The sequence below is a fragment of the Balearica regulorum genome, chromosome 10 (assembly GCF_011004875.1).
Source record: "Balearica regulorum gibbericeps isolate bBalReg1 chromosome 10, bBalReg1.pri, whole genome shotgun sequence".
Taxonomy (NCBI): Eukaryota; Metazoa; Chordata; class Aves; order Gruiformes; family Gruidae; genus Balearica; species Balearica regulorum.
The window spans coordinates 4,941,087-4,956,525 of NC_046193.1; the positions used below are offsets into that span (position 1 = coordinate 4,941,087).

At 68.6% G+C, this 15,439-nt stretch overlaps 1 protein-coding gene across 2 annotated transcripts in view; it reads right to left on the minus strand.

The window, feature by feature from the left end:
• Positions 1–521: 521 nt before the first annotated feature.
• Positions 522–15,439, minus strand: part of BSN (bassoon presynaptic cytomatrix protein) — a 92,518-nt gene continuing 77,600 nt past the window's right edge. For both annotated transcript variants that reach the window (XM_075762833.1, XM_075762834.1), the window contains 8 exons: positions 8,328–14,963; positions 5,454–7,578; positions 4,417–5,159; positions 3,962–4,055; positions 3,694–3,837; positions 3,436–3,490; positions 3,242–3,338; positions 522–2,750 (listed from right to left, as the gene is read on the minus strand). In XM_075762833.1, coding sequence (XP_075618948.1) covers positions 3,450–3,490; positions 3,694–3,837; positions 3,962–4,055; positions 4,417–5,159; positions 5,454–7,578; positions 8,328–14,963 — 9,783 coding nt within the window. In that variant the 3' untranslated portion in view covers positions 522–2,750; positions 3,242–3,338; positions 3,436–3,449. The remainder of the gene's footprint in view (positions 2,751–3,241; positions 3,339–3,435; positions 3,491–3,693; positions 3,838–3,961; positions 4,056–4,416; positions 5,160–5,453; positions 7,579–8,327; positions 14,964–15,439) is intronic.

Below are 15,439 nucleotides of genomic sequence, written 5' to 3' on the forward strand. Positions count from 1 at the left end.
GGGCGGGGCCGGCGGCCTGCGGCACCTCCCATTGGCTGCGGCGCTCGGGCCTCCGCCCGCGTTGCGGCGCCCCCCGGTGGGCGCGGGTGGCGTCGCTGCCGGAGGCCTCGAGGTTCCGGTCCGCGCTTCGCCCCAGCCGGGCCCCCCCTTCCCCCCCCCCCCGCTCTCCCGGCGGCCGCTCCGGCCCGGGGACACCGGTTCATCCGCGGGCCCCGTTTGAAGCCGCAGCCAGGGGCCTCGGGGCGGCCGTGCAGCCCCAGGGCCGCCCCGGAGCGGTTTCCCTGGCAGGTGGCTGTAGCACAGGGGCTCCGTGCACAGAGCGGGGGGATCGGGCCCCTGGGGCCCACAGAGCCCACCCCCCCAGCCCAGCAGCCCCGGGTGTGAACCGCAGAGCCCACCGGTGCTCGGTGCCGACCATGCCCCCGGGGCTCCCTGCCCAGCCGCCCCTCCATGCCGGGGGTCCAGGGCCCCCCCCGCCCCCCGTTGCCGCAGGCAGGAATCGGGGCCAGTCAGTGGTTTGTGTCAAGTCCTTTTTATTCTGTTCCCACAGAAACACCTGGTGAGGGGGCAGCTTCTGGGAGGGAGTCACGACACAGCGGCGGGGTCGGTACGGCACGGTACGGCACGGTACGGCACGGTACAGGGTCACTACGGGTGGCACAGAGCACAGCAGACACGCACACCGTCACAATGTTCAGAGGGAGCGCACCCGGCATCGCACTTACCGCTGGAAACGGCGCCCGGCCGCGCTCGGCCCTTTGTCCTCGCGCCCTCCGTCCCCCCGCCCCGGCCAGCAGACTGCCACAATTAGGGCTGGGGGTCCGGCCCGGCAGGGTGGGCTTACGGGCCCCCGGTCCCGGCGGGTGCGGAGGCGAGGTGGCAGATGCGGTCGGGTGGCGAGACGGGCCCCCGCGGGGGTCTCGGTCCCGCGTACGATTTACACACTGTACAAGTATTTACAGCGCGAGGAGCAGCGGGGGCCGGGGGCCCGGAGGAGGCACCCTCCCTCGGGCTACGCACTTGGCATCGGCGGGGAGAGGCGGCGGGTGTGCGCAGGGCCGGGGTTCTCCTCTGCAGGACCGCCGTGTCCCCCCCGTCCCACAGCTGCCGGCCTCTCCCCCAGCCTTGGGCACAGGCAGAGCCCCCCCGCGAGGGACCTGCCACGGAGCGTGGGCTTCCTGCGGCGACCGGGTCCTCCATAACAAGTGCATAAATCTGCTAAGAGCTTTCAGTACAGCGATGGACTGATGGAAAAGAAAAAAAAAAAGAAAAAGTCCAGGCAAAAACCAGCAAGCACTGAAAGGCAGGTGGAACCGTGCAGAGAAGTAGCAAGCCATGCTCTATGACGGGACAGACGGTCAGGGGCGCTAGGGCTGCCCTTTGGCAAAGTGGCCCTCCGTGGGTCGAACATGCCACGAATTCATACGCACGGGTGGTCGTTAAAGAGTAGTTATCGGGTCGCTCGGCGGCACGCTTTGCGATGAAACCCTTAGGCGCGACATTGAACTGATTAGCTATTCACAGGTCTTGTTCTGGAGTCGTGTTATTTCGTTGCATAGAACATCAGGCGGGTGAGCGGGTGGCTGCCGCCCGCCGCAGGGGGGGCACCGGGAGCGGGGTGCCACCGGCGCGGGGAGGCGGCGGGGCACGGGCGGCGCGCGAGGCTGTACGCCGGCGAACCCCCTCTTCGGGCTGCCTCCCCCCTCCGGGGAACCCCCTTCCTGGTGGGGCGAGCGGGCTTTGGCCACCGCGCCGGCCGTCCCCGCGTCCCCGCAAAATGGCTTGAGAAGGACTTGGATTGCACAGTAAGAGGAAGGATACTGCCGGAGGCAAAGCTCTCCTGATCTTGTTCCATGGGATTTGTGCTCTTTTGTAGCCTCCTGCACTCTATTGCTTCTACAGACGACAGCCCCGTGTGCTAACTCATCGCACAAAGCAAAGAGGGAAGAGGATTTGGTATAAAGTTTAAAAAAAAAAACCAAAACCAAACCCAGAACCAAAATGAAATGAACCCAGAGAAACTGAGAAAAAAGGACCCCCCCCCGACGACGCCCCGTGCCCCCCCCCCCCCCGGTGCGGATGAGGTATACACAGAAATCAAAGTGGGATGATTAAGGCTGTTCTTGAAAGAAAAGGGGTGCCCGGCGGCGGGCGCGCTGGCTGCGTGGCGAGGGCGAGCGCGGCCCTTTCAATGCTTCCAATGGCTTCAGGCAGCGCTGCGTGTCGGGACGCGCACCCAGCTGGCGGCCGCCTCGGCAAAGGCCGGCCGTGCCGCCTGTCAGAGTCCTATGGCCTCGTATTTCGGTAGTGAAACAGTGTTAGGTCCTAGCTGACGCGCTCCGGGGGCTCCCTGGCGGGGCCAGGAGCGGGCCGCAGTGCAGGGGGCACGGGGACGGCCCCGGCGGGGTGGACGGGGTTGGGAAGGAGGAGCAGTGCCCGCGGCGCCCAGCCCTTGGCTCGCGGTGGGGAAAAACCTATGAAGAGGCCAGAGCTGGGGTTCGGAGGGAGCAACTCTGCGTATAATCTTGAGAAAGGGCCGCAGCCCACCTATGGGGCCTGACCCGACGGTCAGGATCAGGCCCGTCGCCTCGGGGCAGCCGCGGGGGGCAGAGGGTGCGTCTGCCCGCCTGGTGCCGGGGCTTGCCACGTGCCACGCCGGAGCTGCTCGCCAGGCATGGGGGGGGCGTCCACCGGGCCCCCATTCGGCCGCCGTTTGGTCCAGCATCCAGGGATCGCCCTGCTTTCAAAAGCTTGCAAGAGACAGAGAGAGAGAGAGGCGTTAGCCCGAGCGGCACCGTCCCTGCGGAGGGGACCCTGCTGAGCGGCAGCACCGGCCCGCGCGAACGGGCGGCGGTGAGCCAAGAGGCGCTGCCGGCGGAGCAGCTGCTGCCGCCCCCGCGCTGGACAGGCTCCCGGAGCAGAGCTTGGGCCGCCCAAACCTTCCCTGCAAACCCAGGGTCTGCACCAGCATCCGCACGGCATCGGCCCACGTGGCGCTGCCGAGACCCCGGAAGGAGGCCAAGCCCCCACGCCTCGGCTCGTGGCCAGCACTCGGGGATGAGGATGGGGACAAACGGCCCAGCATGAAGGGGACAGGGCTGCACTGTGTCCTTCTCACCCTGGGGGCTGGGAGCGCGGCAGCGCAGGGCTCAGCGGGTGCCGGGGTGACAGCGGTGCCGTGGGAACCCCGGGCATGGCAGGGCAGAAGGGACCGGTGCGCAGCTGTGCTCCAGACACTCACCGTTATACTCAGAGTCTGGCGCCGCGTGCTGAATTCACTGGCTTCTTCATAGGTTTTTCCACTGCAACGACTCAATCTCCACTTGCTTCCCAAACTCCTGTGGTGGGAGGGAGCGGGAGGGAGAGGGAGGGCATCAGCCCCGGCCAGGGGCAGGGAGAGCCCGCGGCGTAGCACCCGGCGCTGGCTGCACTCACCTTGTGCCGTTGTCTCACCAGAACGAAGTGAACTTCTTGCCAAAAGCCGACACCGCTGCGGGGAAGTCGGGAGAGGCGTCAGCACTGCGCAGCCGCCCTGGCCCCCCACCTCCCCGGCCCCCAAACCGCTGCTTTTGCCCCAAACTGTGGGAGCACCGCATCCTGTCGGCTGCTCCCGGCCACCCCTGCGGTGCCCGATCCCATCTCAGTGCAGAAGAGCATCTCTGCCCCGTGCCCATCCCCAGGAGCAGCCCTCACCTTCGGTCAGTTTGCCTGCTTGTTCCGCTGCCCCCCCCGGCAGGATTTTGGAGAAAACGCTCTCTCCTTCCGCCCCGGGCTGCCCCGTTGCCGGGCCGGCGGGACCACGCGGCCCTGCCGCCCTTGGACCGGCCTTGCTGTCTGCTGGGGGATGAATGAAGCCGCCGTTAGCAGGGGACGGGCCCGGCTGGGGGGGCTCCACCGAGTCCCCGGGGCGCCAGGCAGCCGGCGCGGGGAGGGACGGCACCGTGCCGCCGGGCCCACTGACCTGCTGCTCCCAGGGGCTGTGCCGTGGGCGCTCTCCCTGGCTGCTGTGGCACTTTCGCTGCAGGTTTGGATGCGTCCGTCTGCTCCGCTTTTGGCTGGAATGGGGAAAACAGCTCTCAGGGTTTGTCCTCCCAGCAGAGCTTCCTCCAGGGGTGCCCCGGGCCGGGAGGCAAAACCGAAACCCCCAAACACTGTGGGAAAATGGCCCTGTAGCTCCAAAAGTGGGAGGGAGGGATCCAGGGCACAGGAATGTCCCCTCCCAGGTGCCCTCAAGGAGATGGCTGCCTCCCTGGCACCCAGGGGCGGCCATGGTGGGCACACAGGTAGGATACACCTTGCCCCACGGCTCCCGTCCCCAACCCTTCCCCTGCTAGCCCTTGGCCATGGCCACCCGGGCCAGCCCCGGGCAGAGCCGCGGGGTGTGGAGGCAGCCGAGCCGGCTGAGCCCGTACTTACCGCCGGCGCCGCGTGCCCACCCGGCTGTGCGTGGAGTGTGGCCGGCGCCTTCCCCACCGCCTGGGCTGGCCCTGGCTGCTGCTGCGGAGGCCGAGATGACGGGGGTCCCTGCGTCCTGCCCCTGGCCTCGGGCTGCGCCGAGCCCGCCGGCTGGGCAGCCTGCCGCGCCGCCGGCTGCTGCCGCGCTGCCTGCTGCCCTGCCTGCTGCTGCCTGGCCGCCGGCTGCTGCGGGTGTGCGAGGGGCTCTGGCTTCGGCGCCGGGGTGGCCGGTCCGTGTGCCTGGGGGGGCTTCTGTGCCTTGGGGGTCTCAGCGCCGTGGTGGTGAGCGGCGGGGCGGGACGCCGGGGCGTACTCGGCAGAGCTGGGGCCGTAGGGCGCGGGCGTGCGGGGCTCGGGCTGCTGCGCCTTCTTGGGAGCGGCTGGCGGCCCGTGGCCGCGGGGCTCGTGGCGGCCGGGCTCCCGTGGGTGCTGCTTGGCCGAGCGGCGCGGGGGCTCGTCGCTCGCGTGCCGGGAGGTGCCAGCGTGGCGCCCGTATTCCCCGTGGTGCCGGTGCTCGCGGTGCTGGGGGTAGTCATCGTGCTGCCACGGGTCCTCATCGGGGGGCTCGTCGTAGTCGTGGTAGGTGTGCTTAGCCGGGGGTCTCTTCTGCGAGGAAGAGTGGCCACCGTAGTGCCTGACCCTCTCCGCCCGCGCCTCCCTGGGCTTATCAAACCAGTCTGTCTCCTCCTGACCCAAATGATAGGCTTCGGAAACCAAAAACAAACCACAGTCAATCTCTCGCTCGAGCCCGCTCGGGCAGAAGCCATGCAATGAGACGGGAGAGGCAAGCAGCGGGCACGCGCGCTGGGGACAGCCCGCGCCGGTGGGGGTGGGACACGGCACGGCGCAGGACCGGCTGACACCGAACACCCGGGGCGGGGGGGAGGAAGGCACGTGTCAAGCAAACTGAGGCGGTGAGAGTGTCTCTGCGTACGAGCGGACGAGCATGCCCCGGGGAAGCGCCATGCTCTGGGGTGGTCACCACGGGGAGCCGTTACCTTCGCTGTCCGAGACAACGCAATGGGCATCGTCCATGCCGTAGCCCTCCTCGTGCTTGTACGAGTGACTCCTTGGCACGTCTTTGATGTGCTCTTGCACATCAGGCAACGAGTGGCTGGAGCAGAACTGGGAGCAGGGGTCCACCGCCGACTGGGAGACTGGCCCCCCCGCGGCGCGTGACCCCCCCACCGTCTTCCCCAGGGGGCTGACGGGGCTCTCCTCCTCCGAGGGCTGCGCGCGGACGGGCGCCCGCCCGCGGCTCTGGCTCATGCCGAGGGACGAGGGCTTGGAGCTGCCTTTCTGGGAGCGCTCCATGCCCTCGCGCTCGTAGGACTTGCTCCGGCCACTCGCCTCCCGGCCGGAGGACTTTTCCACCCCGTAGCCGGAGGAGCGGGTTCTGCTGCCGACGGAGTAGACCCGCTCCTCCTCGTCCACCAGGTCCCGGCTGGAGACACCGTAGTACTTCTGCTGCTCGTAGACGTTCTTCTTCAGGCCGTAGGTGATCTCCTCCTGCAGCTTCTTGGCCCTGGAGGCCACGTTGCTGCTGCCAACTGAGGTTGTCGCCGCATAGGAGGCCAGGTCCGACTCCACGTCTTTGGCTTCTTCGATGGGAGAGAACTTGGAGATCTTCTGCTCCATGCCCTGCTTCCTGTGCTTGCTGCGCTTCGAGGAGACAACGGCGGGTGCCAGGTTCTTGGATGAATGCTTTGGCAGTGCTGCACTGGAGCCGTGCTTGTCGGCCCGTGAGGAGTGCCGGTACTCGCTGTCCCCATAGTAGTAGGATGAGCCGGCAGAGCTCCCCGACACCCTGCCGTTGCTTTCCACGCCCCGGTGGTAGCTGTTCTTCCCTCGATGGTCAGGGCCATGGTGGTCGTAGATGTCCTCCTCAGATTCCTCCTCGGCTTTGGCATAGCAGCAGGACCGGCTGGAGCCCTCGGTGTCCCCCAGCTCGCTCTTCTCTCTGCCGTGGCGGCCATCGGCACCTGTAACCACCGGCTCCGCTTTCTGCCCCTCCACTGCTGGGCTCTCCTTGGTGAGCTCGCTGATGTCCTCAATCATCACGTAGTTACGGGGGATGTTCTGCTCCAGGCTGGTGTAGAGGGACTCGGAAGAGAAGCTGGCCGAGGGGCCCTGTGCCACGCTGGCTCTCTCGGCCGGCCGGGCCTCAGGTGCCTTGTACTGCTCGTAGCCGCCACTTGCCGTCGTGGCACTGAAGGTGACATCGGGGACGGCGGCGGAGCTGGTGGCCGTGCTGATGACCTCGTAGTTGGTGGGGATCTTCTGCTCCAGGTCAGCCAGCGAGGTCTGCCGTGGCTTCTGATGCCCGCTGGCCACCTCTGCCAGGCTCTGGAAGAGGGCGGGCTGCGTTGCCGGCACGGCAGCCGCCCCGGCAAAGGCGCTCGGGGCTTGGTAGGGGTTTTGGGGCCGGAATCCCGGCTGGCCTGGGGCGCCCAGCTCCGGGTACGCGGCGCCGGGGGCCGGGAAGGCGCTGGGCGAGGCGAAGGCGGGCAGCGGGGCTGCCGGCAAGCCGTCCTGCGAGGTGCTGGCCGCGGGGTACTGGCCGGGCTGTAGGCGCGCTGGCGGGAAGGCGGCAGGGCCCTGCGGGGTGGGGAACGGGTAGGCGCCATAGGAGGCGGCAGCGGCAGCGGCAGCGAAGTCAGGGTACTGCCCTGTGGGCGCGGGGCGCAGGCCGGCGCCGTCGTAGGCGGCGAGGCGCAGGCTGTGCAGCTCGCTGTCGGACAGGTAGTCGCGGCGATCCCCGGGGCAGCGCAGGTAGGGGTGGTCCCGCCCGCCCCCCCGCTCCTTCAGCAGCGACTCCTTGCGCTGAGTGATGCCCAGCTCCAGGTACTTCAGCTTGGCGTCGATCTCCTTCTCCTCCTCGTCCAGCTCCGCCTGCTTCTTCCGCAGCTTGGTGGCCTCGTGCTCCACCAGCTTCAGGTCGCGGTCCAGCTCCTTCAGCAGGCTGGCCTTGGTGACCGGCGCGGTGGCCTTGGGGGCCAGGCTGCTCAGGTAGAGCTGGGGGGCGGCCGGGCTGGCCAGGGGGACGTGGGGTTCCTCAGGCGGCGGGCTGGGCAGCGTCCGCTTCACCTTGCGTGCCAGCGGGCTCGACTGAAGCCCCCCAACCTGCAAAGCCAAGGGACACCCGGTCAGGGGTGCGGGCGGGTGTCCCCCCACATCCCCCCGCCCCCAGCACCCCAGCGTCGCGGAGCTCCTCCTGCACCCCGGGGGTTGCAGCGAGGTCGACCGCTGTGCACGTGTCCCCTCACGCACCGAGGAAACGGCGTTTATGTAAAAGCGCAATAAATAGGATGGAAGTAACAGGCAGGGCGCTTTCCGTGAGTAATTACCGGGGTGGCAGCCGGCCAAGCGCCGAGCAGGCCGCGTGCGCGCCCCCGCCTGCCGCAAAAACTGCTTTTGGTCCCCCGGGCGCTTGGCTGTGGGGCTCGGGGGAGCGGCCGGGGACTGCAGCTGCCCTGGGAACTGCCCCGGGGCTCTTTGCGGGGCGCTCGGCAGCCCAAGGCAACCGCGGTGCGTGGGGGCAAAGGTGGGAGCGAGAGCCGCTGCAACCCAAAACGGAGCCACGTGTGGGGGCTGCTCCTGGGGGGAGGAGGGGGAGCCGGCCGGGGCGGGGGGCAGGGGACAGCCCCGATCCCGCCACCCAGCAGCAGCTCTGGTGCAGCCGGCAGAGCTCCAGGGCCTCCCTCCGGCTGCCGGCTTCGGTGCACGTGTCCGTGCCCGCCGGCTGCCATCAGCTGCTGCGGGAAGCCAGCATTTAAAATATTAATTACCGCAGCGCTAATGAAAGCAAAATGTCCCGAGGTGCCTCCCTGGGCCGTTCCCCGAGGGAAGGGTTGTTCCCCGCGCTGACGTACCTGGGTGCCGGGGAGCAGCGGGTGCTGGTAGAGGGAGAACCTGTCCTTGCCGGCCTCCTCGGCGGTGGGGCTGATGGGCTTGGGGTCGGAGAGGGAGCGCTGCATGGTCTTGATGGGTCGTGGCAGCGTCTGCTGGCGCTGGGCCGAGTCGGCGGTGAAGTGCTTCTGCGGGGGGACGTGAGCCTTGTTCAGCCGCTCGCTGGTGGCGAAGGAGGACTCCAGGAGGCGGTGGGGGGAGAGGGGGGAGACGGGTGAGTAGAGAACCTGGGGAGAGCGGGGCGGCTGGCGGGTCACCAGCTGGGAGAGGGACTCGGCTGGCAGATGGGACTGGTAGCCGATTTCCAGGGGGTCCGGCTTCTTCTTCTCAAACTTGCCCAGGGTCTGCTGCCGGACGGCGTGGGGGTCCAGGGGGCCCGTGCTCACCATCTGGATGTTGGTGGAGTAGGGCGGGATGGTGGTGGGCACCGTCAGCTGAGGGACCACGACGCCGGGCTGGGGAACCGGCTCCGGCTCCGTCTGGCAGGCCAGGCTCTCGCCCCGCTGCGTCTTCTCCGGGGCCGAGATGTACTTGACGATCTCCACGCGGGGGTCATGGGTGGTGATGTGGATGGAGGGGGAGACGCGGAGGAGCTGGTCGGGCTCTGTCTGCACCGAGCAGTCGCTGATGGTCTGGATGCCCACGCTGGCTGTGCCACGGGCCGCCCCCTCCGACTTGCCCTCAGCGCTGGCCTCGGTATGCCGCGAGGGCCGTGAGCGCCGGCGGCGTACGGGCTGTTCCCACTCCCCGCTGTCCTCCTCGTCCGTCTGCACGCTGCAGTCAGCGCTGCGCCGCACCCGCCGCCGCCGCGACAGCAGGTACCGCTCCTCGCCATCCTCCTCGTCCGTCTGCACGCTGCTGTCCGCCGTCTTCCTCGCCGCGAAGGCCTCCCGCACCGCCTCCTTCTCGTAGGCGTCCCGCAGCCGTGGCATTGAGTTCCTCTTCTTGATGCCCCGGGTGGGCTCCCAGGGCTCCTCGGCTTGCAGCGACATGTCCGAGGCTGAGCTGCTGAGTGGTCGCTGCGGCGCGGGGTAGCGGGAGCCGGCGGGCCCCTCTGGCGGCGCCTGGCCTGGCAGGGGCCACGCCTGCCCGTTGTGCGGCGGGCCCCGCGGCACCTCAGCGGGCCCCTCGGGCGGGCGGGCGCTGGGCTCGGCGGGCGCAGGGAAGGCGGTCTTCTGCCGCTTCTGCTCCTCCAGCTGCTGCTGCAGCTGGTGCTGGAGCTGGTGGATGTGCTCGAGCTGGAGGCGCTGCTGGGCGAGTTGCTCCCGCTGCAGCGCCAGCTGCGCGTGCCGCTCCTCCTGCTGCTGCTGCAGCACCTGCTGCTTGATGCACTGCAGCTCCTGCAACTCCCGCTGCACCAGCAGCTGCTCCTTCTCCCGGTGCCGCTGCAGCTCCGCGCGCTCCCGCTCCAGCTCTTCCTGCAGCCGCAGCTGCCGTAGCTTCTCCAGCTCCACGCGCTCCCGCTCCAGCTGCAGCACGTGCTCCTGCTGCTTGCGCTGCCGCTCCTCCTCCCGCTCCCGCTCCTCCCTCTGAGCCCCATCCGGCGGCAGCTTGGGCACCGCGGCCACCTGCCCGCCCTCCTTGCCGGCCGCCGGTGCCGCTGAACCCTCGGCACGGGGAGCGGCCCCCGCTGGCTCCGCTCTCTGCAAACCACCGGTGGGGGCAGTGGGGGCTTTGGGAGCGGGACCGGCCCCCGCTGCAGCTGGCGTCGTGCTGACGGGCTTGCCCAGGTAGACGGGTGTCTCCATCAGCGAGGCTGCCGGGGCAGGCCGGCCAGGAGCCGGGTAGCGGTAGAGGCTCTGTGCTGCCAGCGGGATGCGGGGCGAGACAACCGGCAGCCTGGCCAGGCTGGCCAGCGGGACCGCCGCCACGCCGCCTGGGCCATAGGGTCTGTACAGCCCGCGCAGCATGGGCCGCAGCACCGAGGCCGGCTGGGTGGTGATGGGCAGCGTGGAGGCGATGGGCGTGTTGATGGTGGAGTAGATCATGCCGTCGGCAGCCCGCACGGTGGCGGTGGAAGGGAACATCTGTCGGACGGCGCCCAGGCGCACACCGGGGACGTTGTACTGCGCCAGGCTGCCGAAGCCCTGCCGCGCCTCAGGGAAGGTGGGGTTGTACATCCCACCGGGTTTGGGGGGTGCGGAGCCCTGCTGCTGAGCCGCCAGGCTCCCTGCGCCGCCCGGCCCAGTGCCGGGGCCGTAGGGCAGCACGTCGGGGCCGTTGGCGTGCCGGCCCCCGTACTGATCCATGGAGTTGAGGGCGGCGCACATGCGGCTGATCTCGCGCGCCGTGGTGGCGCTGTAGTGGGCCAGGCTGGACTCCTGGAAGCTGGCCAGGTCGCCCCGGGGTGAGAAGCGGTAGTCGGAGTAGATGTTGGAGGCCGAGCTGTACCTCCGCATGGGGAGCGGGTGGCCCAGCAGCTCCGCCGGCTGGCGGAGGTCGGAGAAGGAGCCGTACTGCAGGCCGTGGCCCAGGTAACCCCCCTCGGCAAAGCCCACGCTGTAGGAGTGCTTCATGGTGCTGAGGTCCACGGCGGCGTCGCCTGCCGGGGAGGGGAAGGGCTGATCCCCCTTCGTGGGGTAGTAGCTCATCCCGATTTCGGAGAGGTTCGTGTCCGACATGGAGGAGTAGAGGCGGCCGAAGGCACCGGCGGGGTAAAACTTCTGCTCCTCGTAGAGCGCGGGCGCCGGGGCCGGCTGCTCCCGGTAGGGGAAGGTCTCCGGCAGCTCCGGCTCTCTGCTGCCGTAGAGGGGCCCGCTGGCTTTCCGGCCGGGTGCTGGCGTCTCCCCGGCTTTCTTCTCCGGCATCTTGGAGGTGGGGTTGAAAGCGCCGGTGCAGCTGCTGCCAAAGGGGAACTTGTAGACCATGTCACAACAGGCCACCTGGCTCTCCGGCTTCACGCCCGTGAGGTCCAGCACGTTGGCCGGTGGCTCCTCCTTCAGCACTTTGGTCACCGGGCCGGTCGCCGCCTCCTCCATCTGCACCATCATCACCTGGGACTTCTTGCCACCCAGCGTGAGGAGAGGGGTCTGGCTCTTCAGCTCCACCGGCACGGCACGGTACAACTCCGAGCCTGGCTCCGACGGAAAGGGCTGCGCCCCACCGGTCTGCGTGATGAGCACGTCCTTCTTCGCCATCTGGCCTGGCATGCCGTACCTCGCAAACTTGGTCTGGGGGGGAGCGGTGGGCTCGGGCTTGCCGCCGGCCACCCCGCTGGCTCTGACGGCGGCCGTCTGGACACCCTGCTCCACCTGCTTCACCTGCGCCAAGCACACCGGGCTCCCGGTTCCCTGCCCAAAGTCCACCCGGCTCTGGAAGGGGTCTCCGTAGACCACGGGCTGCTTGGGCTGCGAAAGGAGCACGGGGGAGGCGATGGCCAGGCCGGCGGTGCTGGCTGCCGCGATGATGGCGTGAGGCTGCTCCTGGGCGTTGAGGTTGATGATCAAGGGCTGGATGGCCGTGGACTGCCGGCTCGGGATGTGGTCCAAGGTCAGGCAGTACTTCCTGGCCTCGGTGGCCAAGGAGGTGAGATCCATGCCTTGGTCCGTTATGATGATGGGAGCGGACTTCAGCGCAGTCCGTAAGTCCACGGCATTAGTGCTCGGTGCCTTGGGCCCCGGCTCGACCCGGGACGTGCCGGGGACGGAGGAGATGCGGCAGAGGGAGATGTTTTCCGCGGGGAGCGCTCCCCAGCCGTACAGCCCCGCGACGCCGTCGGCGGCTGAAGTCACTGCGGGTGTCTTCTGGGCGTGCTCCTTCCCTGGCTGCACCCTGATGTAGGTGCCCGGCGCCTGCTCCGGCTCCTGGCTGTAGCCGTGCCCCGGCAGCTGCCGGCTTGCTCTGGTGGGGGACGAGGTGGGAGATGTCGAGGAGCCGGAGCTGACCGGCTTGGTTTGGCTGGCTGCATCAGCTGCCAGTGTGATCAGCATGAAGGGGGCATCCTGCGAGGAGGGCTGTCGGGCCAGGCGCGGCGAGCCCGCCCTGTGTGGCGTCTGCGTCCCCTGTGCCACCATGGGGGAAGAGGTGGCGGGGCTGGCAGCGGCGGCGGCAGCGGAACCCTCGTAGGGGAGGAGGGGGCTCTGCGTCTGCGTGGAAAACTCTGCCGTAGCCTTTGTGGTGCGGGTGGGACTGTGCGTGGGGGAGGTGGGCGAGAGCGGAGGGCTGGAGCTCCTGAAGAAGGGGTAGGTCTTGGGCGTTGGGGGCTTGCTGTCGCTCATGGCCGGGAGCTTTTCCCTGGCCGTCTGCACGCTGATCTCCACCGCCGCCTTGCTCCTGCCGGCATCCTCCGTCTGTGAGCCGTAGCTGACGGTGCTCTTCCCCGGACCGTAGCTTCTGCTGGCTACCGATGGGGCCTCCGGAGCTGAGGAGCTGTAGCTCCGTGGCGTGCTCCCGGGGCCGCTCGCCGCCGCCGTAGTCACCGTGCCGGTGCCTTTGCCATAGGCGTAAGGAGTGGTGGCAGCCTTGGGTGCCGGGCTGGGTGCTGCCGGGGTGCTCTGGAGCTTGGCTAGGTCTTGCCCCTCTTTCGCAAAATGCTGGGTGACCCGGACGTCGGGAATGGCCTTGCCCACACTGCCGTCGGAGGCGGCAAAGGAGACGGGAGCGGAGAGCTGCGTGGGGCTGGTGCCGGGGGTGAGCGGACCGCCGTTCTGCTTCATCAGGTCGGCGTAGGCGCTCTCGGCGTTGAGGAAGTGTTTCTCTTGGTATGCCTCCTCCTGCCCCTTTGCCTTCTCTCCCTGCTCGAGGGCCAGGTCAAAGGAGGAGGACTGGTGCATCCTGGAGATGCTCTGGGAGGTCTGCAGGATCTCCTCATACACTGTGCCCGCCTTCGGCAGGGCGCTTGGATAGCCGGGCTGGGAGGGGTGCGCAGGGCCGCCATCATACCGGTACTCCTCGGCGTACTGGTACTCGAAGCCGTTCTGGCTTTCGGTGCCATGGTAGCCGACCTGCTGGTAGGCGCCGCCATAGGACACGGATGGCTGGGCCTGCTGGACCTGCTGCTTCTGCATCATCTCTGCCTTCCTCATCATCTCCTCGTAGGCTTCCTCGGCGCTCTTGAGGGGCTTGCTGGCAGGCTGGCTGGGGCCACTCTCCCCCTTCTCGGTCGGGGAGTACAGCGACATGAAGGTGGGCAGGTTGTACTCGCTGCCCGACTTGTACAGCTTGGAGGTCACGGCGTCGAAGCTCTCGGCCTCCGAGTCGATGGAGGGCGAGTACTCGGAGCAGGAGGAGCGGTGCAGCTCCTCCATCTCCGCCGCCTGCCGTAGCTCCTCGGTGGGGGAGGCGTCCTCGATGGGGGAGAGGTTGCTGGGGGGGGTTTTGGAGCGCTCCCTCCTCCGCTGGGCCCTCAGCTCCTCCTTGTCACGCTTGGTCTTGCGCGCCGTGCTCCGGATGCGCTGCTGCTCCACCTCCCGCATCTTCTCCTGCTCCCGCAGCAGCTCCTCTTCCTCCCGCAGCTCCTCCTCCTCAGACGAGTCCTCGATGGTGGGCAGCAAGGGGCCGTGCGAGCGGTGGCGAGCCTTCCTCTGCTGCTTCACCTCCTCCAGCCGCTGCCGGCGGCTGGGGCTGCTGTCGCTGTCCTCCTCCAGGGAGGAGATGGAGGTGGGCGAGGTGCCCGAGGTGTAGCTGGGTGTCGTGGCGGGCAGGGTGGAGGAGTACTCGCCCCGGGAGCGCTCCTCGGGGGAGCCCGTCAGGCTCTCCATCTCCAGCTCGGGCTCCCTCTCCAGGCTGGCATCCGCCTCCTGGCCCATCTCCATCTCCCGGCCGTAGCCGGTCGTGCTGTTCAGCTCAATGGTCTTGAAGCGCCGCAGCCCACCCTGAGCCGTGCTCAAGTCATCGCCCTCCGCCGCCTCCAGCTCCTTCCTCTCCTCCTTGTACAGGCTGCCAGGGCCGTGCGGCAGGCGCCGCTTGGCCGATGCCGGCTCTTTGCCCTTCTCCGCCTCGGCCTTCTGCCCGCCTTTGGGGATGCCATACTTGGTGTGCCCGTAGCCATCCTCCTCTTCCTCCTCCTCGAGGTTGTCCTCCTCTGCGCTCATCTCCAGGATCTGCCTCCGCATGAACTCCTCGTCGCTCACCTCCACCTCCTGGCCCTTGGGCCGGGGGGGCACCGGGGAGAAGCCCCCCTCGCTGCTGTCCTCCACGTAGTCGTGCCTCAGCTTGCTGCCGAACTCGTCCGAGGACTCCGCGCTCTCCCGCCGTTCCCGCTGATTCTCCCACTCCAGCGAGTCTTCGTCCTCCTCCAGGATGTCCTCCAGCTCCTCGTCCGAGTCAAAGGCTTCGGGGGTGATGGAGAGGTACCGTGGCCGCTGCCGCTGCCGCTGCTCCTCCCGCGCCTCCGGGCAGCCCTTGCCGCGCTCGGCGGGCTCCGGTGGGGCACCCCGGCCTTCTAGGAGGGGCCGCATGCTGCTCTCCAGCTTGGTGAGCTCGGAGGGGCTGGGAGGGCTCTGCCCGGCCAGCCCGGTGCCGTTCAGCTTCTCCTCCTCCTGCTGCACCAGGCCGGTGATCTCGCTCTGCGAGCTGGAGATGCCGTCGGAGGAGTAGCCGGTGTCGCTCAGGCTCTGGGGGCTGCGGGACAGGTCCGGGGGGTAAGGCTTGCTCCCGTCCTGCGGGCAAGGCAGAGCGCAGCGTCAGACCTGGGCAGCTCTGAAGCTGCTCCCCCCACCGGCTTGCCCCCAAATCCTGATCCCCGGGGATCAGGCAGAAGGTCTGGGCAGCGTTGGGAGCCAGCCCAGCACGAAGGCTGGGGGCCACCCTGCGTCCCCCCCAGCGGCTCGTCAGCAATTTGCCTGCGCGCTAACGAAGGCAGGCGACGGAGCGTGCTGCAAGCAGGGGATGGCATGGCAAACGTCCCCGGGGCTATGGGCACTGTGGGACTCATAAATATATTTAAAAGCCCAGGCCCTGCCCGTGCTGTCTGCCCCGATAACTAACACCAGAAGGCTGGCTAACGGCACTGGCGGGTTTTTTACCACTTGCTACTTAGAGACCCCACAGGGGCTGAGCCCTGGCCGTCAGGGTACCCTGGGGAAGGGGTGCGAGGGCAGAGCTGCCTGCCACTCTCTGCAGGCAGGCAGGCAGC